General features: G+C 46.9%; 1 protein-coding gene across 2 annotated transcripts in view; it reads left to right on the plus strand.

Moving 5' to 3' along the window:
• CUX1 (cut like homeobox 1) overlaps positions 1 to 25,484 on the plus strand; it is a 258,390-nt gene that overhangs the window by 164,899 nt on the left and 68,007 nt on the right. The window contains exons 9-16 of one of the 2 annotated variants that reach the window (XM_066634819.1): positions 873 to 921; positions 3,025 to 3,129; positions 7,068 to 7,256; positions 10,314 to 10,372; positions 12,218 to 12,266; positions 14,535 to 14,634; positions 16,278 to 16,952; positions 21,446 to 21,511. In XM_066634819.1, the coding sequence (XP_066490916.1) occupies positions 873 to 921; positions 3,025 to 3,129; positions 7,068 to 7,256; positions 10,314 to 10,372; positions 12,218 to 12,266; positions 14,535 to 14,634; positions 16,278 to 16,952; positions 21,446 to 21,511 (1,292 nt within the window). The remainder of the gene's footprint in view (positions 1 to 872; positions 922 to 3,024; positions 3,130 to 7,067; positions 7,257 to 10,313; positions 10,373 to 12,217; positions 12,267 to 14,534; positions 14,635 to 16,277; positions 16,953 to 21,445; positions 21,512 to 25,484) is intronic. The other variant, XM_066634818.1, reaches the window with a different exon arrangement.

The following is a 25,484-nucleotide window of genomic DNA, read 5'->3' on the forward strand; positions in this document are numbered from 1 at the left end:
ATTAGGGCTGCAATCCTTTTCATTGTATAGGGCGGTGGGTTTTTTGCGAGGATTCCACAGCTCCCTTGGCTGGTTTCCACAGCTCCCTAGGGAGCCATGGCTCACAGTTTGGGAGCTACCGGCTTAGTAGTAGAGCCTGTGGTTTTCATGCAGAGAATCCGAGGCTCAATTCCTGAGAAGATCTCCAGGTGGGGGCTAGGAAGGTCTCATCTCTCTGAAACCCCAGAGAGCTGCTGCCAGTCAGTCAGATGGTACTGAGCTCCATAGACCAGCAGGCAGTTTCACATGTTCATCTATTATTTGTAACCAGTTATTCTTTTGATAGCAGCAATGGCTTGTTGTTCAGTGTTTCTGCTGACTTGTGTTTAATTTGGGGTTATGTTCAGAGTATTTTGAGCTGCTTTGGTGGGCTCCATTGCAGGATGGAAAAGTTGGGGTGTAATTATATCAGTAAGATAAAAATATTCAGAAAGATACAACAATAAATTTAATGACTAGGATACTGTCTGTTCTCCAAGACCTTATGTATGCCACAGAAATTCTTGTAAAGAGTCTTGAAGACCTTAACATAGAGCCCAGTCCTATGCATATCTATTCAGGATTAAGTTTCATTATAGTCAATGTGGCTTACTCCCAGGAAAGAGTGGATAGAATTTCAGCCTTTTTTAAAGAAATGTTCATCCAAGAAGAGGCTGTCTGTTCCTTTTAACCTTAGTTTAATACTTCACTTTTTGTTTTTTGTTTGATAGTATTTGTTAGATACTTCTAACCTTAGATACTGCACCCAAACTTCTTGTGGGAAAACCATCGGCAATTAATTGGTGTTTCATCTTGCTCAAGACTTATGAGACAATGTTTCTGTCTCCTTCCAGGGCGGATGAAATTGAGATGATCATGACTGATCTCGAAAGAGCAAATCAGGTAGGATTTTGAAGTATTGCAAGGCAGCCTGCTGATTTTTCAGTTGGAATGAGGATATTTCTGTTTCTATTTCTATTTCTGTTCAACCTACTAATTTTGCCCCATCTGCATCAAAGCACAAGCTTCTCCTTTGGGGGATGATATGGGTGGACAACCTGGACTTCTGGCTTGTTCACATCCTCAAGGTGCATGTTTCGATCTGGCCATCTGTGGCCCTGCTCGATCACACTGGAAGGTCTCCATAGTCTAGCATTCTGTTTCCCACCATACCCTCCTGGGAAGCTTGCAGTCAGAGAGTGAAGGCTTCCCCCATGGTTTGTCCCTAGCATCTAGTATTCAGAGGTATCCAGCCACTTCTAATGGAGGCTCCATCTAGCAATCATGGATAATAGCCGTTGTCAGACCATGAATTTCTTCTCTTCCTTTTGAAATAACAGAAGAAGAGCCCTGCTGGATAGCATAACTTTAGTCATGTGCTTCATGAGTTGTTGTTGGCATCCTTCAGTCTCGGAAGACTATGGTATCGCACTCTGAATAGTGTTCTGGAACAGAGTGTCCTCTCCAGTGCGCGAAGCCTGGGTAAAGTAGGTATGGAGGACAGGCTGTTACCCATGCAGCAAATCCCCCCCTCCACGTCGCTGAAATGGTCCAATGGAAAGGCAGAGGCCAATACGGTTGGTTCCAGCGGCGTTGCAGGAGTTGCCAGAGCGTGACTGTGTTCAGCCATGAACTGCCTCAGGGACTCCGGCTCCGGATTTTGCCTCGAGGTTGACTCCATAACTGGATGTAGCCACAAGGCAGTGGAGGTTTGGGATCAGAGTTTTCCTTCTCTCAGATGAGCTGCCTTCCCAGGCTGACGAGCCCCATCTACCCAGTGGCTGTTCAGTCGCCTCTTACGACAAGTACAGCCAAACTGAGGGCCTATTCTTATCCCCAGCCCTCAGCTTCATGAGTAGACATGCAGGAATGTCAGTGGGAAGAGGGAGAGAGCCAGAATTTTATCACTTTGAATGGGAAGCTCCTTGGGCAGTGACCCACCCCATTATCCTGTGTGAAGTACCACGGACATTGATGGTGCTATCTTAATGTTTCACCATCATAATATTTTGTCTGAGATAGCCTGCTTCGCAAGGGACACTGCCAGAGTTTCCGGGCCCCCAACTACTCCCAGCCACTTCCCGCCATTGCTGGCTGCCACATGGCCTGCAGCAGCTTCTAGGCAACCATGAGTTTCACAAGAGCCAGTGGGATTCTCCCAGGAGTCCTCCAGCCCCCCTGGGAAGAACCCGGATGGCCTCTGGTGAGGGGAAGGAGGGAGGAGGCAGTGCCTGTCTAGGCACTTTTGTCTTTCTCCCCAGAGGCCAGTGGCCCAGGATTCTCCCAAGCAGTGGGACTTGGCAGCAAGCCAGGGTAGGAGGGGAAGGAACATGCCAAACCAGCCTCAGTGCCTAGTAAGTTGTGGGGGGAGCAGGACAGGGTAGAGGATCCTGGCAAGGAATAGGGCACATGTGCACAGGAGCCCAGAGTCAGGCCTGCCCCCAGGGCACAGTGCACCCTGTGTGTGCGCGCCCTTGCAGAGGACAGAGAAATCCTTTTGGAGGCAAGGCAAAGCAGGCCGAGTGTCTCCTAATTCAGGGTTTACTCGTGAGACCAATTCCCACGAGGGTGCTCGCAACGCCGCCTGCTTTGGCTGGGAGTACAGAAGGCAATTGAATCAAAGGATTCCATTTCCACTCGCATTCATTCAGCCTGGGAAATGCAGTGGGCCGCGGCATTTGAGTCAGCGGGGGATCCCTCGCTCCTAGCGTTAAATTACTGTCATAATCGCTCAATTATTTCTTCCTTGTACTGTTTAAAATAAAAATCCATCACATTCCGAGTTGGGTTTTTTTCTTCCTCTCTCCCCTCCTATCGTTTATTAGGTTGAGTGTTTAGGAAAATCAATTATACGCAGTCGGGCATGAATTGATGAATGTTCTTGCAATAATTGCCAGTTGTTAAATCAAATGTACATTCTCTCTCTCTCTCCCTTCCTTTCCCCCACTTCCTTTCCCCACCGAAAAAATAAAATTTAAAAAATCACCCTTTTTATCTTCCTTCCAGAGGGCAGAGGTGGCTGAAAGAGAAGCCGAGTCGCTGAGGGAGCAGCTCTCGTCCGCCAACAAATCTCTCCAGCTGGCTACCCAAATCCAGAAGGCACCAGATGTGGTAAGAGGCCGCATAGAGAAATCTACCCAGTTGTGCCTGTTTCCAAAACACCTGCAACCTGGCTCCAGTGCAGCGCTGACACTTTCAGATCTGTTTCTCTGCTGGCATTGGCCCTCTCCTCATTGCACTGGGGCTGGGAGCAGGAGCAAGAATTTGGTGGGGAGTCAGGAGGGTATTGCACTTTCCGGAAATGCCTTCGGCTTACACAAGCGGTGTGCTCGGCGATGTGTAGCAGTGATGCATTTAATGCTGAGTCAGCCTTCCACTTTCTGCAGTGGTAGACATTCACGCAGAATCTGGTCCTTGATACAGAATTTGTTGTTTCTGTTTTTTTACACATGAAGGTGCCTTTGCCTTCATTGCTGGAAGTTCCCTCGTGGGCATGGACTGGCTTGTGTCTTACTGGGTAGATTCCTGCCCCCCTGCACATTTTTGCTTTGTGTCTTTATAAGTAAAAGATTTAGAAATGGTAAAATGTGGGTTTGTTTAAAGAGAGCAGGAAGAGAAAATTTTAAAACGTATCACTGATTGTCATTTATTGTTGCTTGTGCCCCTGCTTCTGTTGAGGTGAGGATGGGAAGTAGTTTTGGCCTGGAAGCTTTTGTGGGAGTCTGTTGGGGTGGGGGTGGGGGCTGGGGAATAGTGATTTGATTTGGGTCTGAAGATTCCTGCCAGCCAATAGTGAGTTGGACAAGGAGGCCTTCAGGTTCTTTCCAGCCCTGTGGATCTGTAATCCTGGGGGTTTGTTTTTGCTGGGTTTTCCATGGCCGTGTGCAGCTTCTGGAGAAAAGTCCTTTGAGCAGGGGCGTCAGAGAGCTGGACAGGGCTGACTACTTGTCCCTGCAAACATCCAGTGAGAACAGCGCAGCAACGAAAGATCACTTGAACAGAGTAGAAGCTTGGAGCAAGGAGGACTAAATAAAGGCATGCCATCTGTCAGGCCACTGTCAAAGGTCTTGGATGCAGAGGAAGCCATGAGCTTCCCTGTATGGTGGTGAAAGTCCAGCATCCTCTCCACCCCCCTGCCCCTGCTTGCTCTAATGACCCATCAGCCTGCAGTCTTCTGTGTCCTACTTGAATATGGCTGATCCTAGAGGGATCCCATTTCCCGTTGCTTTAACTGTCTCAGCCTATATTGCAAGTCCTGCTGTTGGCCACATGATTGATGTACTGGGGGTGTGCAGTCTCATCCATGGCTCTCTGGTTGAAGACAATGTGTGTTGCCATCAGCTCTCCGTAGCCTCACCCTCTCTCTAGGCCTTGCCTGAAATACAACCCCACCCCCTTGGCTTCCTTGACCCACATGGGTCAAGCTCATTCTGTCCTGGGCTCAGTGTGGAGCCTTCCTCTCCTTTTGGATGAGGTGGCCCTCAGCTGCCCAGGCTTCTCTTACATCTCACAGCCTGTCCTTCTCTAATTTCTGGCTGAGCTCTCCCCGTTACCTTCCATACACTTGACCCGTCCTTCCTCTCCAGTCCCCTGTCTCCACTGTGAGGTCTTCCCATTGCCCTCAGGACTAGGCCAGGCAGCTTCCACCTCAAAACCATCCTGTCTGAGGCCTTTTCTCGCTATCCTTTTGTCTTGGCCTTGGCTGCATTGCCCTGCCTTATGACCCATGTTGTCCCGCAGTGATTTTCTTACAGATAAGCTGACTTTGCAGCCCCCTCATGACACCTCCATGGCTGAACCTTTCTACTCTGGGACTCTGGTGATGTAATTTTTGCCCCCTCAGGAGTGTGGGGCTTTTTTTGGGGGGGGGGGTGATTCTCATGGAGGAGAAGCACATGTGAAAATCATTAAATTAGCATTGGTCATTCTTCTGGATGAATGATGACGATCATTCATGAGAGTGGTTGATGGACAGATCCCAAAGGATCTCCTCTATGGAGAACTCGTGCAGGGAAAGCGCCCTACAGGTAGACCACAGCTGCGATACAAGGACATCTGCAAGAGGGATCTGAAGGCCTTAGGAGTGGACCTCAACAGGTGGGAAACCCTGGCCTCTGAGCGGCCCGCTTGGAGGCAGGCTGTGCAGCATGGCCTTTCCCAGTTTGAAGAGACACTTGGCCAACAGTCTGAGGCTAAGAGGCAAAGAAGGAAGGCCCATAGCCAGGGAGACAGACCAGGGACAGACTGCACTTGCTCCCGGTGTGGAATGGATTGTCACTCCCGAATCAGCCTTTTTAGCCACACTAGACGCTGTTCCAGAACCACCATTCAGAGCGTGATACCAGAGTCTTTCAAGACTGAAGGTTGCCAACAACAACAATATCCTTCTGGATTTTTCTGGGGTGGTCTCATGAGATTTGCTATTAGGGATCAATTATCTCCAAAGATTGACATGGGTGACCAACTCCAGAGTGGTATTTTTACGCATGCACAGGGGAATGTGTTCCCAAGTCTGCCTGGGGGAAGCCAAACATCACAGAGGAGTTGTCATTTTGGGGTGGGTGGTTTTGAGTAGTATGGGAACATTTTGTTCTTCAGCAAAGGTGGAGAAAATCCTAGGGCCTTATTGTGCAGCCAGCTTAAATGTTATCTGCTTCTTTATTTACTATATTTGTAAGTCAGTTTTTGACAAAAATATAATCAGAGGGGCTAACGGAAGAGCTTTAAATAGCAATTAAAATAAATGCTACAATAATCACAATAAAATGTAGGACAAATGACCAGCAGCAGAAACTGTGCTGCAGCTATGAGCTTGGATGAAAGCTAAAAAGCTGGACTGCAGCATTTAAGTAATTGATCAGGTAGGTGAATGAATTTAAAATTACTTGACTTTTAAAGGTGCCCCTATAGATTGGGTAGCACATTTTTAAAATGCTAGTTCCATTATAAAAACTGTAGATGGCAAACATCATCTCAACAGAGGCATCTCACCCCAAACATTTTCTTGTGCCCTGTATTTTTTTTTTCTCTGCAGAAGAGGCCAGGGTAACTGACCCATAACCTAAAAAGTAGATCGGGTTGTCAAATTTGTTTCATACAGAGGGCCGATGTTAGCATTCATGACACCTGCTGAGAGCAGGAAGTGACATCAGTAAAAGCAGGTGATGGCCAGTAATAAGCTCTTTGTTCTCACATAAAAACTTATTAGCTGCAAATGACAGAGAAAATGTGCAAATTTTGATCATATTTTCAAGATATGAGAGAGCCCAGTCATCATGCTGGGTAAAACTAAGTATGTTCTTGCTTCAGTACTGATGTGATTTTTTTTTCCCCCCATGGTCAGTAAATCAACTTGGATGCACATGACTAAACAGCTATAATTTCTTTATTTGTGTGACAGCTTAATAAATTGAATGTAAGAACATCTTGGTTGTGGATTTTAAATACAGATAAAGAGAGAGCCTGGTGGGTTGCCCCAAGGAGGGTGTGTTCCACAGCCTAGGTGCCACCACAGAGCAGACCCTTATGTTCAGCCACTGATCTTCCACCAGTAGTGGAACACAGAGAATAAAGCAGATCTTGAAGCTCAGGAAGGTTTGTGTGAGAGAAATCAGTTTGCAAAATATCCTGTTCATAGGTTGTTTAAGGTTTTAAAATTTTAATAGCAATATAGTCAGCTGAAAGTAAGAGGTAACTAGTGGGTATGGGGTTATGCAACTGTAAAACTGCACCATCTCTGGGCAAAAGCCTGACAGTTGCATTCTGTACCAGTGGAAGTTCCTGAATTGTTTCAAAGGGCATGATGAGACCATTGTGGAAATCTAACTACAGAAATGTCCCCCACCCACATTTTACCCATATTCTTTCATATCACCAGTGCAGGTGGACTGGGAAACAGGACAACAGCTTTGGCCAGCTCCTCTGAATCACCCACGTCTAACTTTCATCCTTTAAATTTCTGCCTCCACTCTGATATTTCAACATGCCTCTGGTTACCTTTAGCATACCCTATTGCCTGTGTGTGATCAGTGTTTCTCTCCCTTTGTTAGGAGCAGGCCATCGAAGTGCTGACGCGATCCAGCTTGGAAGTAGAACTGGCTGCCAAAGAACGTGAGATCACTCAGTTGGTCGAAGATGTTCAGAGACTCCAAGGCAGCCTCACCAAGCTCCGGGAAAACTCCACCAGCCAGATCTCACAGCTAGAGCAGCAGCTGACTACCAAGAACAGTATGCTCAAAGTAAGAGCCCCTTGTGGTGTGCAGCTTGGTTGGTCCACCTTCCTTTGGGGGAGTGGGGGGTGTGCGTGATGTAGGCACATTGCTTACTCATGCAGTGAGTGTTGTTTTAAGAAGCATGTTTTGTTCCTGGTGCAAGGAGCAAGCTTCTTCCAGTGCTGTAATTGGTTGAAGTTTATTTTCAGATGTTGTGTGTACCTGTGATAGCAGGCCTTATTTTAGAAGAGGCATTCCCTGTTCTTTCTCTTGCAGGAGGAAATGAGCCTTCTAAGATTGCACCTGTTTTACTGAAACAGGGAAGAATACTCTTCTTAGGTGGCATCTTCTCTGTCTCACTGGAGGGGGTGCCTTTTCTTAAGATTGTACAAGTCTTGCTCCTGCAAGAGGAAATGCCTCTCCCTCGATGGCCACTCTATTACCAATGGGAATCCCTCTTCTGAGGTTATGTCTGTTGTGACACATACACACACCATCTGAAAATAAAAACCGTGTAGTCGCTTGCATATTTAGTTGCACAAAACTTATTTCTTTATTGTTGAGTATATTTATATACCGCCTTTCAACCAAAAGTAATTTATAAAGCAGTGTCCATAGCTAAACAAGCAGGTTGTTTGACTAAGATTTCTTTAATTTGACTATCTGCCTTAGAATAGAAGCACTGCCTGAGCTTTCACCACCAGCAGGTATTTGGCTGTGTACATGAAGTCAACAGCATGGAAGTTCTGGTTCTACAGTGATGTGTTTATTCTGGGGAAAGAAGTTGAATACAGACAGGTGCAGCCTTGCTGTTTGCATGCAGGCCAGCTGAAAAGATAGCAGAGTACAGGACTCCCAGCAAGGACCTGAGGAAGGGAGAAGCTCCTGGCTCTTAGCACTGGCTTCCTTTCCCTTTGTAGCAGTTGTGCAGGTCAATAAATGCAGATCACCTCCTTGATAAGATTACTTTTCCTAAGCTACTTTGAGGGATTGTCCCTGTCTGTCTCTATCCCCCCCTCCCCTGCCCTGGCTGCAGTTTGTGTTATTTGCAAACTCCCAGAGGGTGTATTTTTAGCCCTTGCGTGACATTAGAAACATGCCTTTTTATTTTGTCTGAAAGCAAACTGAGTCCATAGTTAGAGCCAGATATTAGTTCCTCCAGATTGTCTCGCAGCTTGAACCTTTTGTGCTGCTTTGCATTTTGCTGGCTTCTTTCAGACAATTACTATGCTAATCTCCTTCCACAACTGTTGCGGTCTGGAGGAGGCACTCAGTGCTTCCCCAGTCAGATCAGAGAGGGAGCAGCCCCATTTTGGTCAGAAGAGCACACTCTGCATCGTTTTGTAGGTTTTCCCCTTGCTCAGTTGTGGGGGGAGGGCATCTGTGGGATAGTGGAAGGAAATATATAAAGCAGGATGATTGGGGCTGGGGACTGGAGGGTGAGAGAAAAAAACTGGCCTGTCTGCCTGCCCCATTCAGTTCTTCCTAGTTTCCATTGCCCCCTTTTTGGCTTAAGTTGCAACTATGAGGTCTAAAAAATTCCTGCCTTTAAAAAATTGAAGCTGAAATTCTCAGATACCTGATGGATGCCCAGGGACCACACTGATGGACAAGCTTTGTAGTTGGCCACACAAATTACTCTGAGTCAGAGCAACAAATCTTCTGGCCCCCCAGTACTGTCCACTCTGAAAGGCATCAGCTCTCCAAAGTCTCAAGCAAAAAACTGGTCCCTGCAGCTGTGGATTGTTTTAGCTCGAGATGCCAGGAATTGAATCTGGAACCTTTGGCCTGGTAGATATGTGCTGTAACACCAAGCTGTAGATGGCCTTTTGGTGTAATAGGTGTAAATGAACATCTGAAGCTGCCTTATGAAGAGTCAGTCCCTAGTCCAGGGTGGACAAATCCTGGCCTGTGGGCCATTTGCAGCCCTCGGAGACCCCCAATCTGGCCCGCAGGGAGTCCCCAGCCTCCAATGAGCCTCTGGCTTGTTGGAGTCCGCACTGGCCCACGACTAGCGGTCGCAACCTCCAGACTCAAGCTGCAGGCCAAGTTAGAGCAAGGCCTTTTATAGTCTCCATGTGTTTTCTGCTTTTTCCTGGGCATTATTTTAACTCCCCCTCCAATTATGTCTCCATAATTGTTTCTGGCTTGGTCTGTATGTTTTCATTTTGCAAGAGGTGTGTGTTGAACGGTTCATAGTTCTCATGTGGTTTTATATGCCTGTATTACAGTTCTTATGTGTATTATAAATAAACTCAGTAAAATTCATTCGTTCCTGTAAGTTCAATCTCTGATGTATTCGTTTATGTAAATTTTTTTCAAATTTGAAAAGTGAATTAAATCTTTTTTCCCAACCCCCTACACAGCGTCAGAGAGATAATGTGGCCCTCCTGTCAAAATGTTTGCTCAATCCATTGTCCATTGAGTCCAGTATTGTCCACTCTGACTGGTAGCAGCTGTCTAAGGACTTGGGGAGAGAAAATCTTTCCTGGCCCTGCTACCAGGTGGGAAGGTGTCGCTTTGGCCTGGAGGTTACAGATTCATGCTTTGCATATGGGGGGGGCATAGCTGGGTGGCCGAGTGCTGCCTTGCATGTGAAAGGCTCCAGGTTTGGTCCCAGACAGCATCTCAAAGCAGAACAGGAAAGACTCTTCTCTGTCTGAATCCCTGGAGGGCGACTGCCAGTCAGTGTGGACAAGGCTCACCTCCGTGACCCAGTGGTCTGATTCTACATGAGGCAGCGTGATGGGATCACGTGGCAATGTTCCCTTCCCCAGGTGGTCTGTGACAGAGGCATTTTCTGGAGGCCACTCTGGGCTGAGATTTGCCAGCTGACAGTTGAGCCAGAAGGCTACATTTGGGCTTTCTTTCTGGTTTTACAGGGCAAGTAAAGATTGATATCAATACTGTACCCATAAATTGCTATAGATTTGTACTGTTTATATGTGTGTTGATAGATGTGCTGTTGACTCACTCCGTATTACTGAGCATTTGAACTCCTGAACCAGTGGGGCTGGCTGGGTGGGTGTGCAGAACGGTGGATCTCATCCAAATAATGCTTTGTCTTTTGTTTCTGCTCGCAAGCAACTGGAAGAAAAACTGAAGGGGCAAGCCGACTATGATGAGGTGAAGAAAGAACTCACGTAAGTGCCTGCATAATGGAGGCTGGCAGCCGGGCATGTCATCCTCATGGCGCTCTGCTCCCCCACTTCTTCTGGAGGAGCAGAGGTAACCCCAGCTGGCGGAGTGCTCTGGCGCTGCTGTTCCTGACCAGCTTCTGTCTCTTCTTCCGTCTTGCCTCCCTCCCTCCTTCCTGAAAAGGCAGGGGCCAGGGCTGAAGCAGAAGGAAGAGTAGAGACTGCTCTAGGCCAGTGTTCTACTGCACCTCTCCCACAAAACAAGGAGCTGGGGAGCTGGCTGTGTGGAAGCAGCCACCACCAAAAGGAAGGAGCCCCCCTCTTAAGGAAGAGGAGAAAGAGCAAGTTCAGTGGGGGGAGTGGTTTGAGAGGTGGAAAAGAGGGAGTTGGCTGCGGGAGGAGAGGCTGCACTTGCCTGGTGGGGCGGCAAAAGAAGGGGGTGGACTGAGAGATGTTCCACTCTGTGATACTGCAGTTACTCAGCTGTGGCGGGCATGGCTGTAGGGACATCACAGACATCCTCCTGCACCTCAAAATTTACCACTGCACCCCTGAAAAGCCTGGCACTTTTGATCTGGGCATCCATCCAACATCTTGGGGTTTTTGTTGTCTTGTTATGTTAATGTTTTGAATCTGTAAGACTCTTGATTTCCCTGAAGAGCAGCAGGGCAAGTACAAAAGCCTAGGTGGGCTTTTGGCTCTTTCAAGCAGGGTGGCTCAAGAGAGCTGGTGTGACGAGGTGGCAGAGACTGAGCCACAGATCCCAGTTCAAATCTTGCTTCTGCCAGTGGCCTAAGAGAATCCGCTTCCTCTTGGCCTCAGTCTTCCCGTCTGCAACATCAGGATAAGTAATGTTGTTATCAGAATTACAGGAATGCAATTTGTGTGAATGCGCCTTTTACAATGCTGGTTAGGTGAGAGCACCCACCCTATTTGGGTGTGCTCCAGGCTGCTCTCTCAGGGGGTATGGCAAGGCTTTTAATGACCTCTGGGGCCCATTTCCAACGGAGTCAGCACCCTCGAGTACACGCCAGCATACTCATGTCTTCTGAAACACACAGAAATCCCACAATAGGTGGAAATAGAGTTCCCTGAAGGTAGGAGGTTTTGCAAACCCTGGCCAAACCACAAGTGTGAGTCTTGTCCAGCAGCCCTGCTGAGAGGAGGAAGTCAGGCAAGGTTGCTTAGTGAAGGCATGGGGAGCGAAATGCAAGCAGAGTGCCTGAGACGCCGTTGCGTCCTTTCCAGGACTCCATAGGTCTTAAGAAATATGAAGCAATTCTCTCGCCCTGTCACCGTGTGCAGGAGACGGTTAAGATGAAAAGCAGCCTCTTCTTCTTTCCTTCCTTTCTTTACCTTTGAGCCTCCAGTGTGTTGGGTCATACAAATAATTTGTGCACATTTTCCTTGATGTGCGAGCTGGTATGTTTTGCCTATATTTATATTTCACACTTCACAGGCGTTCTTAGGAGTGCAATGGCGCTTCCCTGGTTCTGCTGCTTTGTTATAACTGCCCCCCCTTCCCTTCAAGCACCGCACATAAATTTATATTGATTCTGACAGTTTAAAATGTTATATCCTTATTAACCTTTAAATTTATGCTCCAAACGGGCCTGGTGGGATTACGTTGTGCCGTGATTTAGATGACGCTTGAGAAAATGTTCTTCTCCAATCACTAGTGTGAATAGTTATTCTATATTCATTATCAGATTATATTACTGCAAAGAAAAGTTGTTAAAGTTATCACTTCGGGTGTTCCTGGAGAGACGAAAATTGCAATGTTAATGCTCATTAGTGAGCTGTTACAACGGGACGGAGCGGAGAATAACTGTTCCTCCTTTTCCTTCACAGCATCTTGAAGTCCATGGAGTTTGCACCGTCTGACGGCTCCGGCACTCAGGTATGGAATTTACTTCTCATTCTTTTGGGGGGGGGAGGGGGGCCAGAGCCAAGGGGCCCCTTTTGAAGCCTGGGTTGCAAAATGCATTGGCCATGTGCTAAAATGCACTGAGGCTTTCTGGGGGAAAGGGTTTTGACCTTGACCCAGGAGATCTCTGTTCCGATTTCGACTCTGAGGAAGGATAACGTAGAGCTAAAGAAGCTGTAGAAAAGGGCACCTGAAGCTGATCAGGGACCTGGCAGAACCTCCCCAAGGAGGGAGGACTGCAGTGACTGGACCTTTTGAATTTCGCAAAGCAAAGTCTGGGGGGGAGATAGGATGGAGGTTTATATTAAATTAGGCATGATGTGAAGTGAATAAAAAGGAATTTTCTTTCCCCTCCACCAGACTGGGGATCTCCCAGTGAAATTGATAGGTGGTAATAAGTACAGTTCCAGCCTTGTCATACACGGATTTTTTTATACATGTATTTGACTCAACAGGAATGGCCCCTGCAGATAAGAAGGAATGTGCTGATCCCTGGAGAAGGGGAGAAATGCATCCCTTTAAAATCAATTTAAAAAACTGAACAGTCCTTTAACAATAGCCTCCTTAATGAGAGGGGGGCAGCTGCCTGACAATCCATCAATCCTTCTCTCTCCAGGTGACCCCTCCCTTCCTCAGCATGTGAAAGAAAGGTGATCATTTTGCATTGGTGAAGGGAGGGGCTGAGGGAAGCGCCTTTGTAAGTACTTGGAGAAGGACTGATTGATGGATTGTCTTCTTAATGACTCTTATCTTACGCCACAAAGGTCAGCAAGGCTGTTTTTAAATCACCGGAGCAAAGAAACTTTGTTTTTTAAATGGATTTGCTATAGTGCATTTTTTGCCATTTTGTGAGTTCCTGGAATGGAACCCTCGCGAATAATGAGGCTCAGCCTGTATAGTAATATAACAAGATAATAACATTATAGTAATAAATAGTAGTAGTAATGGATCCAAGGCAGGTAAATAGGAAAGATTTGATTTCTTCACAACACAAGGTTTCTGTAAGAGCCAACAGAAGTGCTGCACAGCCCGTCTCGGGACGGCAAGCCAAGCTGGGAGAATTCTGGATTTTTTAGAGCACAGTCCTAATCAGCTTTCCAGCACCAAGGTAAAGGCACTGCAGCTCTAAGATAAGGGAATAAACGTTGCCCTACCCTACCTTGAGGAGACCTCCGTGACTGCCCCCTAACTGCAGGATGTGGCTCATGCCCCATGACAGAGCCAGCTATGACAGCTAGAAAGTTGGTTAGGCTTTGGGCCATAATCTCAGACGGCAGGAGAGGGAGTTCTGTTTTAGACTAGCACAGTCCCTCTGCCTGATTTATTACATGCAGGGTATTTTTTTTGCATGGGGAAGAATTCAAAAATAAGACCTCCCCCACCTGCCGTGGGACAGTCCAGAATTCTACCTTCTCATTCTGGGTAAGGTCTAAGCAGCTTCTCAGCTGGGCCTGTTGCATTTTAGGCTTCCCCAGCATGGATGGGGCCTAGGGGAGCAATTCCATGTTCACAACAATATGGGAGTAGCTTAAACTTGGGAGAGAACCACCGGATGAATGTCCTCCCCCAGTCCCAAGATCAGCGTATTTCACGTTCCACCACACTTGACCTTGGCATGTGTCACCTGCTGAACTGGTCACAGGAACCCTGAACTTCAGGCCATTTTAAATGCACAGCTGAACGAAATAAAAAAAAAAAGAGAATAAAAGAATATCTGCTTGGTTTTGTGGCTCATTAATTTCGTATCAGCTCAAGTTGACTTCTGGCATTTTTGTAGCCCAAATGTGAAACAATATCTCTGTATATCAGACATTTTGTGGTTGTCATCAGGAGGTTTCCGTGATTGAGAGTTGCCTGGTAGAGAGAGGGAAAAGGGCTGAGTTTGTGGCTGATTTGATTTGTCCATTATTTCTGTAGTGCTGAAACACAATGTTTCAGGGAAGATATGCCAAGATAGCACCATGTCTGACGGCACGCAGGTGTAACAACAACAACAAAAGATAAATGGCGCTCTTAAAAATACATCTCTTCAGCTGATAAGCAGAGCATTTACAACTCTATAGACCAAAGTCTCTTAACAGTTGCAGATTATACACACAGAGAGAGAAACGAGCACAAATCCTCGAATTTCAGTCCAGCAGTGCCTGCCTCCTTCTCCGTCTCTCCCATCTTCTCAGCCTCTTGGCTGCTCTTGTAGCCATCGCACTGAACCAGCCCTCCCTCATTCTTACCTCTCCATAGGATGCGGCATCCAAACCCTTGGAGGTCCTGTTGCTGGAGAAGAACCGCCTGCTGCAGTCCGAGAATGCTACGCTGCGGATCACAAACAGCGACCTGAGCGGTAAGCAGATTATATTTTTTGGTATCTGTTGGTCGGGGTGTGGGGCTGTGTTTGCTGTGGTGAGGATGGGGGCGGAGCAAGGGAAGGGCGTTTGAAACCAAAGCCCAAGAGAGGACTGATGGAGTAAAGGGCAGCAAGACCGTGAATCATGTTTGATCTCCTCTTCCGTCCCCTCGGTGTGTGATGTGGCATGCGCGCGTGTGTGGCATAGATAATGGAATAAGATTCAGAGACCTCCAATGTGTCCTATGGGATAGGAAGGAAAAACTTTTCTGGATGTTGTGATGAACAGTGTTGGAGCTGTCTTTCTCATTGGAGGAGTGGAAGCCGCCATGTTTTTTGAAAAGTTGTATTGTTTTTTCTTAGCGCAAGATTTCAGTGTGAATCAAAAGTGAACCTGCCTGATACACTTAGCTAGTACATCAGTCCAAATCCCCTTCGCCTCTCTTTCAGCACTTCTGTTTTGTTGGCTTTCTTGGGGTTTTTTTTGCACAACTTTTGATTCAAAAAGCAAACATAAATGGAGCGCAGCCCGTGGATTGATGGGAATTTTCAAGCGCTTTTCCAGAAAGGGGTTCCCCAACTGGTGGAAATGCGCATTGGGCCCCGAGCATCTGGGTGACTAAAATGTGTCTAAAATGTACTCTGTGTCATCTCTGAAGTGATGAATTCTCGAATTGTGCATACTGGTCCTGATGTTGAGAATCATGTGCTGTGTTGGGTTCAAGTGAAGTCTGTTAGGCAGGGGATTGCACCAGTGAAAGGTGTGTGTCCAGCTGTCCTTCTAGCTTGTCATTTTAAAAAAAAAAAAACAACTCCCCAGTTCAAACACTTCCTGTAAAGTGGTTTGGTAACTGGTGCAGACTTTTAAAACTGGTTTTGAGACATCACATACCAATCAAGCAAATTCTTTTGTTTCCAATGTAACGCTATATGGTTAATAAACAATGGTCATTGTATCTCTTGTGGAAAAATATATGGTAAATTGTTTAGTTTTTTAAGAAGGTTTTCACGAACCAAATACTTAGAACTTGGGAAAGTAGCAATTGTACAATGGTGAGTGGCGTGCCTGATCCTTGAACCATTTGTTTTGAACCAGTTGCCACTTTTTGTGTTCAGTTCAAGACAACCAATCCATTTTCGGTTTGGATTTGCTTTCCGTTCCCTGAAGGGTTTTGGGGGAGGCATGGAACAACTTGAAATGGAAGAGGCACCAAAGTCCTTTTCTTTTCCTCTGTCAATGAAATTTTTGAAGGAAAGAAAGAAAGAAAAAAAAAATGTATCACTGCACTTCATGTCATTTGTTCTGCTGTTAAATGTTTGAAAGGGGGAATTCTCCAGGCTGCAACATACAAGAAAGGTGCAAACATGAAATGCATGTTGTTTGTCTCGGGGGCCTTGTTTTGGCTTATGAAAAGAAATTAAAAATTTAAAGCTACAATCAAACAAAAGCACAAAAAAACCAAAGCCAAACCACCACCACCTTCTTCATTGGCCCTGGTTGAAAAACCAAAATGCAAAATCCCAAAAGCAAAAACTGCAACCTGCACTTTTTTTCCCTTTTGTGGGGCAAACTTGGTCTTGGTCTCTTTTTTTCCCTTTTTAATCCCCCCATAATGCATTATGTTTGACCTTCCTTGTAGGGTCAGCCAGGAGAAAAGGGAAAGACCAGCCTGAGAGTCAGCGTCCTGCAACTTTGCCGGCCTCCCCTCCTCCTCAGTTGCCCCGCAACGCAGGGGAGCAGGCTTCCAATACTAATGGTACACACCAGTTCTCACCAACGGGTTTAAGTCAAGACTTTTTCAGCTCGTCCTTGGCAAGCTCCGGCTTACCCCTGGCTTCTACAGGAAAATTTGCACTAAACTCTCTCCTCCAGCGCCAGCTCATGCAGTCCTTCTACTCCAAGGCCTTGCAGGAAGCGGGAAGCACAAGCATGATTTTTTCAGCAGGTCCCTACAGCACAAACTCCATATCTTCCCAAAGCCCCTTGCAACAAAGCCCAGCGGACGTCAATGGCATGGCGCCCTCGCCCAGCCAGTCGGAAAGCGCAGGCAGCGCCTCGGAAGGCGAGGAGATCGACACTGCGGAAATTGCACGTCAGGTCAAAGAGCAGCTGATCAAGCACAATATTGGGCAGCGGATCTTCGGGCACTATGTCTTGGGGCTCTCGCAAGGCTCCGTGAGCGAGATCCTGGCACGGCCCAAGCCTTGGAACAAGCTGACAGTCAGAGGCAAGGAGCCTTTCCATAAGATGAAGCAGTTCCTTTCGGATGAGCAGAACATCTTGGCGCTGCGCAGCATCCAAGGCAGGCAAAGAGGTGAGTGAGATGCTCGCTTTCCTTTTGACATCTGGGGCCTGGGTGGGACTGCGGCTTCCTGCATCTACTGTCAAAGCCACTCACTTAGTTTCTGCCTCACACAAATTCTTCTTGGCCTTAGGACAACCTTTAGTCAGTCAAATTAACCACTTTTTAAAAAGGTGACTCTATTAATTGGCAGCAAATCTAAGTATATTATTTCTTTATGCAAATAGCAAACACAATCTTCAAAGAGGCACTCCCCCTTTTGTCTGGCACAGGACAGAATGCCTTTTCTTAGATGGTGCCTGCTATTATAACAAATACATGCATGTCCTCCAAACAGAGCAAGTGTGCTTTTTGCTTTAGAACAACTGTGTGTGCACCCACATGTGTTTGCATTTACAGTCTGGTTTTTTGACCCAGACTCACATCAATCAATCTTTGAATCAGCTAAAACTCATATTAAGATGTCTTTTCATTGTTATAAGCCCTGCTTGGGAATACACAGAGAGCATTTGTCTTTTATCCAAGGTGAAGCTGCAGAATGGAAGGCAGTCCACACCATCCACAGGACATTCTCCTGTGCTGGGCTCCTTCTGAAATTAAGGGGGATTGTGGTAGACATCACTGTCATGCTGTTGGCACAGCTCCCATTCATTTCAGTTGGCAGATGGTGCAAGTGGATCACCCATAAATCTTAAGGTGTCTGTGAAAAACCTCCTCTTCTTTGATTGGTGGAAACCTTTATTTTTTGCCTCACCATCCTTGAGTGTTCATCCATTGAATCATTCACTCTGGTTTTGCAGCTTTTTTTGAAGGGGAGTTCTAATGAGATGCAACGGTCGCTTTTGTCTGTCTGCCCTTTTGGTCCTTTGGAATTGGATTAATTCCTCCAATTAATGCAGTTGGACAGTAGTACACTAGCTTTGGAAACTGCAAATTATGGGCAGAGATTGTCCAGTCCCTTCTGCAACAAGCAGTTGAATCCTACCAGCTTTATTACAGTGCATTCCCCCCCCCCAAGTCACGTGCGTAAATCTCTGTGCTTCCTCCCAAAATGTAAGAAAAGCAGAGCAATCTGCAGCAAGGAAGAGCTCCTACCCTCTATTTAAGGGTTGAGTAAATCAATAGAGAACAAACACAGGGTTATATAACATGCTTTAAGATGCAGTGCACAAAGAAAAACCTTGAAGGCATGTGGGGCAGAATCACCCAATTGATCTCTGTTAACAGGGCTGGTGCACACTCAAAGTAGCTCACTGGTACCAAGATGGGGGGATGGGACCAGGTTTTAATCATCACTCCCCTCTCCAGAAACTCTGTAAGCAGCTCTGAAATAACCCCGTCTTGGCTCAGAATTCCCTTTGCACAGCTCAGAGAAACATGTTCCATTGTCCAGACAGCTTTGGACGATGTTGTACTGGACCACAAGCTGCTGCTGTTGTCTGACCCTTCTCTTCTTGGTAAAAACTAGTGTGACACACTGTGTGGTGTGATGTCATTGTGTGGTGTGTTTTCCCCAGCCTTGCCTTGTGCCTTTGACTGTTGGCAACAAGGGTGGGAAAATGTACAGCGCTGGTGGGATCGCTCCATACATTGTGCTGGTGAGGCCTCTGGCTCCTTGGTGATGCACTAGATCCCGGGCTCAGTCCCTGGCTTTCTCCAGTTAGAAGCTCTCAGGTAGCAGGGTGGGGAAAAAAATCCTCCCTTTACCTGAGATGCCCTCAGGGCAGACCGCAGTGGATTAGATGGACCACTGGGCATAAAGCAGTGTCATGGTCATAACAGGAAGGCCCCATCTCTCAGCTTGTGTGCTTGTTACATTTCTCTCCCGCTTTCCTTCCATGATGGCACTCAAGGCAGTGCATGTAGCTTTTACAGGCACAGACCAAACCTGGACCACCTTACTTTCAGCGAGGTGCCTTTGCCGCGCCCCAGGGAATATGGTGAAGGAATGTCACCCAACCTGGCTAGGAGGGCCCACATCTCCACAGTAGAAGAGCACATGCTTTGCATGCAGGAGGCCCCAGGTCTGGTCTCGGACTAAAGGACTTGTGTGGTAGGGCTGGGTAGGCCCCCACCAGAGACTTGGAGAGTTGCTGTCAGTCAGAGGTGAGGCAGACCAGTCATCTGGCTCAGGCTAAGGCAGCTTCCTAGACACTGCCATGAAGAGGAGAGGGACAGAGATGAGGCCCTCTGAGCCACCCTTTAGTTAAAGAAGCACTTTTGGATGCGCTTTGTGACAGAATTAGCAAGCATTAAGGCTGAAGTTTTTCCCTCATACTCCCCTGTGGAGGATTGTATAAGGAGATGCTGCTGCCTTCTGTGGTCTGTTGCTACCAATCCGCTCTGCATTTGCAGTTTTTTTTCTCATTTGAAAGCTTCTGTCAGTTTCTAAAGAATCTGATCTTCCCTGGGCAGAAACAGTGTGCCACCTCTTTTGCCCTCCCTTTATCCTTTGTTCTGCTTGGCTGAATTTGCACCCATTCTTTGTTAGGTGACCTGCTGATGTCTCCTGCTAAGCAGAAGCAACACCAGGTTTCTGGAGTGCACATTCCATTGAGTGTCTTGGGGTGTGTCATGGCAAATGAGTCCCATTGGTTGAAACCAGGGTTATTTCAGCAAGATACCCTTAAAAGGCCAATGCCAGCAATGCCAGGAGGAAGGGGAAGAAGAGCTTCTGAGTGGGAAATGCCCCAGGAGAAATATTGGACCCAAAGTGAGAAGGAAATGTCGAGGGTGCTGGTCTGAGCATCCAGAAACCTAGGAAACATCCCAGTCTTGTCTTCTGGCTAAAAGCCCATGATGTCTGATGGGAGGGTGTAGGGCAGAGAACTCCTTCCTTTCCCATCCCAAACCTGGTTCTTGGTTTCAGGGAAAGGGGGTCCGGAAGTACATTGCTGGAACGAACTGGCTTTCAGAGGAAAAGGGGAAGGGACAGCTTCAGGAATCCTGGCTGATGGAATTGAGCCTCCAACATCGAGGTGGGGGGCGTTCCCCAAACGCAGTGCTTTCCTTTCCCCCCCTAAGAGTGCAATGCACATGAAGCCCATATCTGTGTATGCTTTCCACATGTGCCCCAATATATTTAAACACAGGTTCTTGTCCTAGCCAATCACGTGTAACAGTTGCATGCCCCAATAGATGTATTGCTGCCATTGTTTGGTGTGTGTGACAAGAGCATATTGCTTCATCTGACCAGGTGCTTGGAAAGCTTACACGGGTAAGGACTTCCTGGGTCTGTGGCCTGTGTTGTTTCTGTGATGTACGAGCAAAGATAGAAGGGGTGTCTTTGAGATGGGGCTGGACCTTCCACTGGTGATGCCAAGAGCATGAAGAAGAAGCAGCTTTTGTTTTATTTCACTTTATCTTATTTTACTTGTTTTTAAAACTTCGTTGCTTTTTCTCAGCAACAAACACATCTTTTAAAATGTATTTTAATACTGAACACTAGTAGCAAAATAGTGACAAATCATTAATATAGGTAGTACAAAATCAGTCCAGCTCAAAGACCTTCCCAAGCAGGGTAGTCATTGCTAACCTATGAAAAATGTAGAAGGAAGGGGGATTCTGGGTGCCCCAACCAAAAAGGGTCTGCCCGTTGTGCCACCTTCTGGTGGTGGTGGGTGTCGAGCAAGGGCTCCCAAGCAGATCTGAAAGGGCAAGCAGGATCATGCTGGAAGTGGTGGTCTTTCTGCCCCTTTTTGCTGGGTCCTGGTGTACATAAGGTACCTGGTCACTCAGGTCATTCACAAGTGATAGCTACCCTTTCTGACTAGACACAGAATAAAAACTGCCGTGATGCTTTTCCCACATCAGTTTCTCAAATGGGTTTAACTCCTTTAGCATCCTGTGCTAGTCTGGGCACCCCCTAAGGGGCATTGGGTGCAGAATGCCAGCTCACTTGGAAAACCAAACCCCCATTTCCCCAAGTATTGAGATTTCATTGGTCACAGCTGAGAGCAGCTTTCCTGGATTGGAGCAAGTAGCGTCCTGTCCCACCCACATCCCGCCCCAAAGTGGAACGTAGGTGCTTTTCTCATCAGCGTGACTTTCATTTGGAAAAGCCATGTTTGATTATTGAGGAAATCATGAGAAATCTCTGACTGATGAAGAACCTGTATTCAAACCTCCTTCCTTGCATCTTGTGTTGTTTTCTTCTCCTGCAAGGTTCACTGACCCGTCTCCATCTTGCTGTACCTTTTTATAGACATTTGTTTATATATCTCTCTCTAATCTCCTTCCTGAGCAGGGCTGTAATCTTTATTTAACCAGCCAGCCAGCCTTGCTCCCTTTTCAAACTAGTCAGCTGCTCTAGGCAGACCCAGAAGGTTTATGATCTGCTTGATTTCGCCCCCCCCACATCCTTGCTTGCTCACTCTATCTAACCCACACCTTCCCTCTTTCCCAGTTAGCACCAGCTCATTCTTATTCCATCTCACAGCCCCTGATTTGTTAGAATCATCCCCTCCCCTGATTGTTTTGTTCTTACCCAACTTGTTTTTCAACAGAGAATCCAGGCCAGAACCTGAACAGGCTATTTCAGGAAGTACCGAAACGAAGAAATGGGTCGGAAGGTACGTCACAGGAAGGTGTTTCTCTTTGCAGTCAATCTCTGGGCAATGGAGTGTGCTTAGCGCTGTGTGTCTTCTGTATTGTCGTTGTTACAAATCAAAGCGTCAAAAGTACAGTTTGATTCTGGCCTGGAATCTGAGAGAAAAACAGACAGTGGTCCAGTGCAGACATAATGCCCGTGTCCTGCAAAACCCTGGCGTACAAATCAGGAGCGAGCCTTAAAAGTGCTCCTTTCCCCTTCTCTGCTTTTCTGTCCATACATTAACATGATTTTGTGTTACATGTACACCCGTGCTAACCGGAATTGCCCTTGTAACCATGATGTGAAGCCAGGATTCAAAATGGGTTTGCAAAACCTGGTTATGAGGGCAGCCCTGGTTTGCATTAATTGTGGTTAGTATCAGTGTACATTTAATGCTAAACCGTGGTTATAGCAAACAAGCAAAGAGAAGAAATCAGGAGCAGTGAAGAAGGTTGGAGAGACAATCAGTATTCATTCCTGAAGTGATTCTCAATTTGCATAGCACGAATTGCAGGAAGCCGGCATTGTGTCTACACTGGACCAGTAAGCATAAAACAAACCATGGGTTCCCAGCAAGAACACTTGCTGTTTTGTTTCCTCCCCTCTAATTCTACTGCTATACTAACTTGATTCTTGAGGAAAGCTCATGCCTCACGTAGCTCAAGCAAAAAATTGCTGTCCTAAATGCGGACTCTCCTGGATTCTTCTCATAATAACTGTGTGGATTAGGCTTGAGAGAGAGAGCGACTGCACTGGGCTATCCACCAGGCTTCAAGGCTGAGTAGAAGATTTCAACCTGGGTCTCTTTGGCCCGAGGCACATCCTTCTTGTGACACAGTGATGACCACTTGGTCAAGAAATGACTTTTTAGCAGCTAAGGCAATTGCAGTCATGATTTAGTGCGAAAGGCAAAGAATGTTATCCACGGGCGCTCCCCAGCTGACGTCAGGGTTCCATTCTGGACACTGGGCAGTAGATGGATTTCTATGCCAGTCAAGCCACCTCTGCTCACACCTCTGTAATCAAACCTGGGGTTGCTCCCAGCATGCTCTGCATGTCCTCTTGTTTAAGGAGCCCACGAGGAGGAAGGGGTGAGATGACTGAGCTCCAGGATGCAGTGGTCTCCTTAAACAGGAAATGTGGAGCATGCTGGGACTACTCCCAGCTGGGGCAGGTGTCTCCTCTTGCCCCTCTCAGCAGTTCCCGAGGCACCAGACCTGAAACGGAAGATTTTGTAGCTGCAGGCAATGCATTGAGGGACAGCTCCATCTTTATGTAAAATCGAAGTTACATAAATCAAGGCTTCCTTAAATCAGGGAGCACCTGGATACACAGCACCTGTCTGTTTTAAACCATAAACAGAAGCTGCAGATTTCTCAGTGTGCTCAAGACCAAGGCGCGTGCCAGGAATGCTAAACTGTGGTTTAATTGGGGCTTAGCATTTCATTTGAACCTGGCCATTGACTTCTCTGGGAGGAAGTGTGTGGCACAGGGAGTGTTGCCTCTTGCTGTGTTTGTGAACAAGACGACCTGTCGTCAACAGTGTGCATGTGCAGAGCATGGTGTGAAGCCCATATTAACCAGGCAACCCGCAATCCTTGCACAAATGTTGTCATTTTCAAATCCCACTGCAGAGGAATTGAAGCTTTGGCTTCCGCTGGGAGGTTCAGTTCTTGAGAGCAAATGTGCTCTGTCAAAAGCAAGGAGTGGGGGGAAGCATGTTGGCTTGGTTTCTCACTGAAGTAGCACACAGCTCTTCAAGGCCCTGATGCTCAGCTCACTCTGTTTTAAGCTGACTCCTTTTCAAATATGCTGAGCTGGTGTATTGCACTGGTGAAGGGTGTGTGCTGTGAGCTTAGAAGGTCATGAGTTCAAATGTCACTTCAGCACTAAACTCTGCTGGAAGTCCCTGGGCAAACCATTAAAGAGAGAGAGAGAGAGAGTGTGTGTGTGTGTGTGTTTTGCATCTGCAATATTTACAGTGCCATCTTAGGCATATATATTTGGAAGCAAGTTTCACCGTATTTAGTAAGTCTTACTAAATGTGTGTTCAGACTGCAACCTTAGTCTATTTATCAATCATGTTGTTAACTGACTAAAAAGGACCCTGCTTAATCACCTTTTTTAACATAAGTAGTTAAAAAACCTCAGGTGGCAAGTGCCCTTAGGGAAGAGACATCCTCCCCCTCCCCGTGTGAAGGGGAGGGTGCCTCTTCTGAATTGGGCCCTCCTCCAGGTGGAGGTGCCTCACCTGGAAGCCCAAGGAGGGCATGCTTTTATTTCTTAGAATGTTTCCTCTCACATGTATGTGCATGTTCTTATACGTGTATGCACAGCCTCCTGATTTTGGAGGTGGGTTATGTCAGAATGCCAGATGCAGGGGAGGGCACCAGGATGAGGTCTCTTGTTATCTGGTGTGCTCCCTGGGGCATTTGGTGGGCCGCTGTGAGGTACAGGAAGCTGAACTAGATGGGCCTATGGCCTGATCCAGTGGGGCTGTTCTTATGTTCTTAACTACAATTCCCAGAATGCCTTGCAGGTCTTGTTATCTGGTGTGCTCCCTGGGGCATTTGGTGGGCCGCTGTGAGGTACAGGAAGCTGGACTAGATGGGCCTATGGCCTGATCCAGTGGGGCTGTTCTTATGTAACTTTACACAGATCTATTTTAGTTGAGACTGACCCTACTATTTACATTTCCTGTTCCATTCATCTCTTATTATATACACTTACATGTCCTTTGTACAGGAGACTAAAAAGGGAGGTACCTTGATGTGTCTCTGTAGGGAGCTCCTTAGTCGGGGGGGGGGCACAGTAACAAAAGCCCTTCTCTTACCACAGGCTAATCTCAGCCTCCTTGGTACTCTGTGCCTCCCTTCATCCCTATTCTCTAATATGGGGGTGATCGTGCAGGAATCCCTGGAATGGTTGTAAGAATTATTGAGAGCACTTAGGAAAAACATGGGCTGCTTCCTTACTTTGATTCGGTGATGATGATTTAAATCAACCAAGAGCTCTGCAGCACCTTAAAGACTCCCCAGCGTACTTCACCATATGCTTTTGTGAATGGCAGTCCACTTCATCAGAGGCATGAAGTCCTCGATGAGCAGGTATTCACATACAAGGGTGTAAAGGAAATGTGGGGCCAGAAGGCTCTGGGATGAAAGCGCAGCAGTTAGTTCTCGGCTTGTCATGCAAACTGCAGTGAAAAGCACAAACCTAGTGGTAGATAAAGCCTTTTTCCTGGCTGTCCTGAGTTAATTGAGGCAGAAACAATGATTTCCTTGTGTCTGGGCTTGTGCAGAAGACCAAAATGGCTGTGGATTGCAAGAAATGCAGTGGGAAGTCAGATGCATGACATGAACTCAGTACCATAATAGTTTACAGCAGCAAGAATAGGCAACAGTGCAATCTGTCTGGCTGGACGGAGATGATGTTTCATGATGCTCTTGCAAGCATCCATTGGTTTCAGCGAGGCTTGCTCAGGAGACCATCCCGCTGGATTTGCCCCATGGAAAATTAGTGGGGCAGGAATGACTCTGAGCTTTTCCATCACAGGCACTAAGACCTCTGGGGCAGGTGCACATCCAGTCCATCCAGCATCCCATGATAAGGCAAACAGTGAGAAAAGGAAATTGAACTAGCAGCAAAATCAAGCCGAGCAGGAAGTAGCAATTTATAATAATCTGCGTAAAAAGCCTTTTGAAAGAGGAAGACTTTCACCACCTGTCTGACAGTTGGTCTGACATGCTCACCTGAAGCAAGTTGAGTGCCCTTTCCTTGCTCCACCTGCAGTTGGGTGCAGAGATTTCTAAATGCTCCTGCATCTCCTAAAAAGGAACAGCTCCAAAAGCCTCAGAATTGAGGGCAATTATAGCAAATTGCTTTCAAAACCTTTCGGGGGGGAGGGGGGGTTGTGCCTTCTGTTTTTAAAAAGTGAGAATTAAGCAATGTTT

Source organism: Tiliqua scincoides, chromosome 8 (genome assembly GCF_035046505.1).
Source record: "Tiliqua scincoides isolate rTilSci1 chromosome 8, rTilSci1.hap2, whole genome shotgun sequence".
Lineage (NCBI taxonomy): Eukaryota > Metazoa > Chordata > Lepidosauria > Squamata > Scincidae > Tiliqua > Tiliqua scincoides.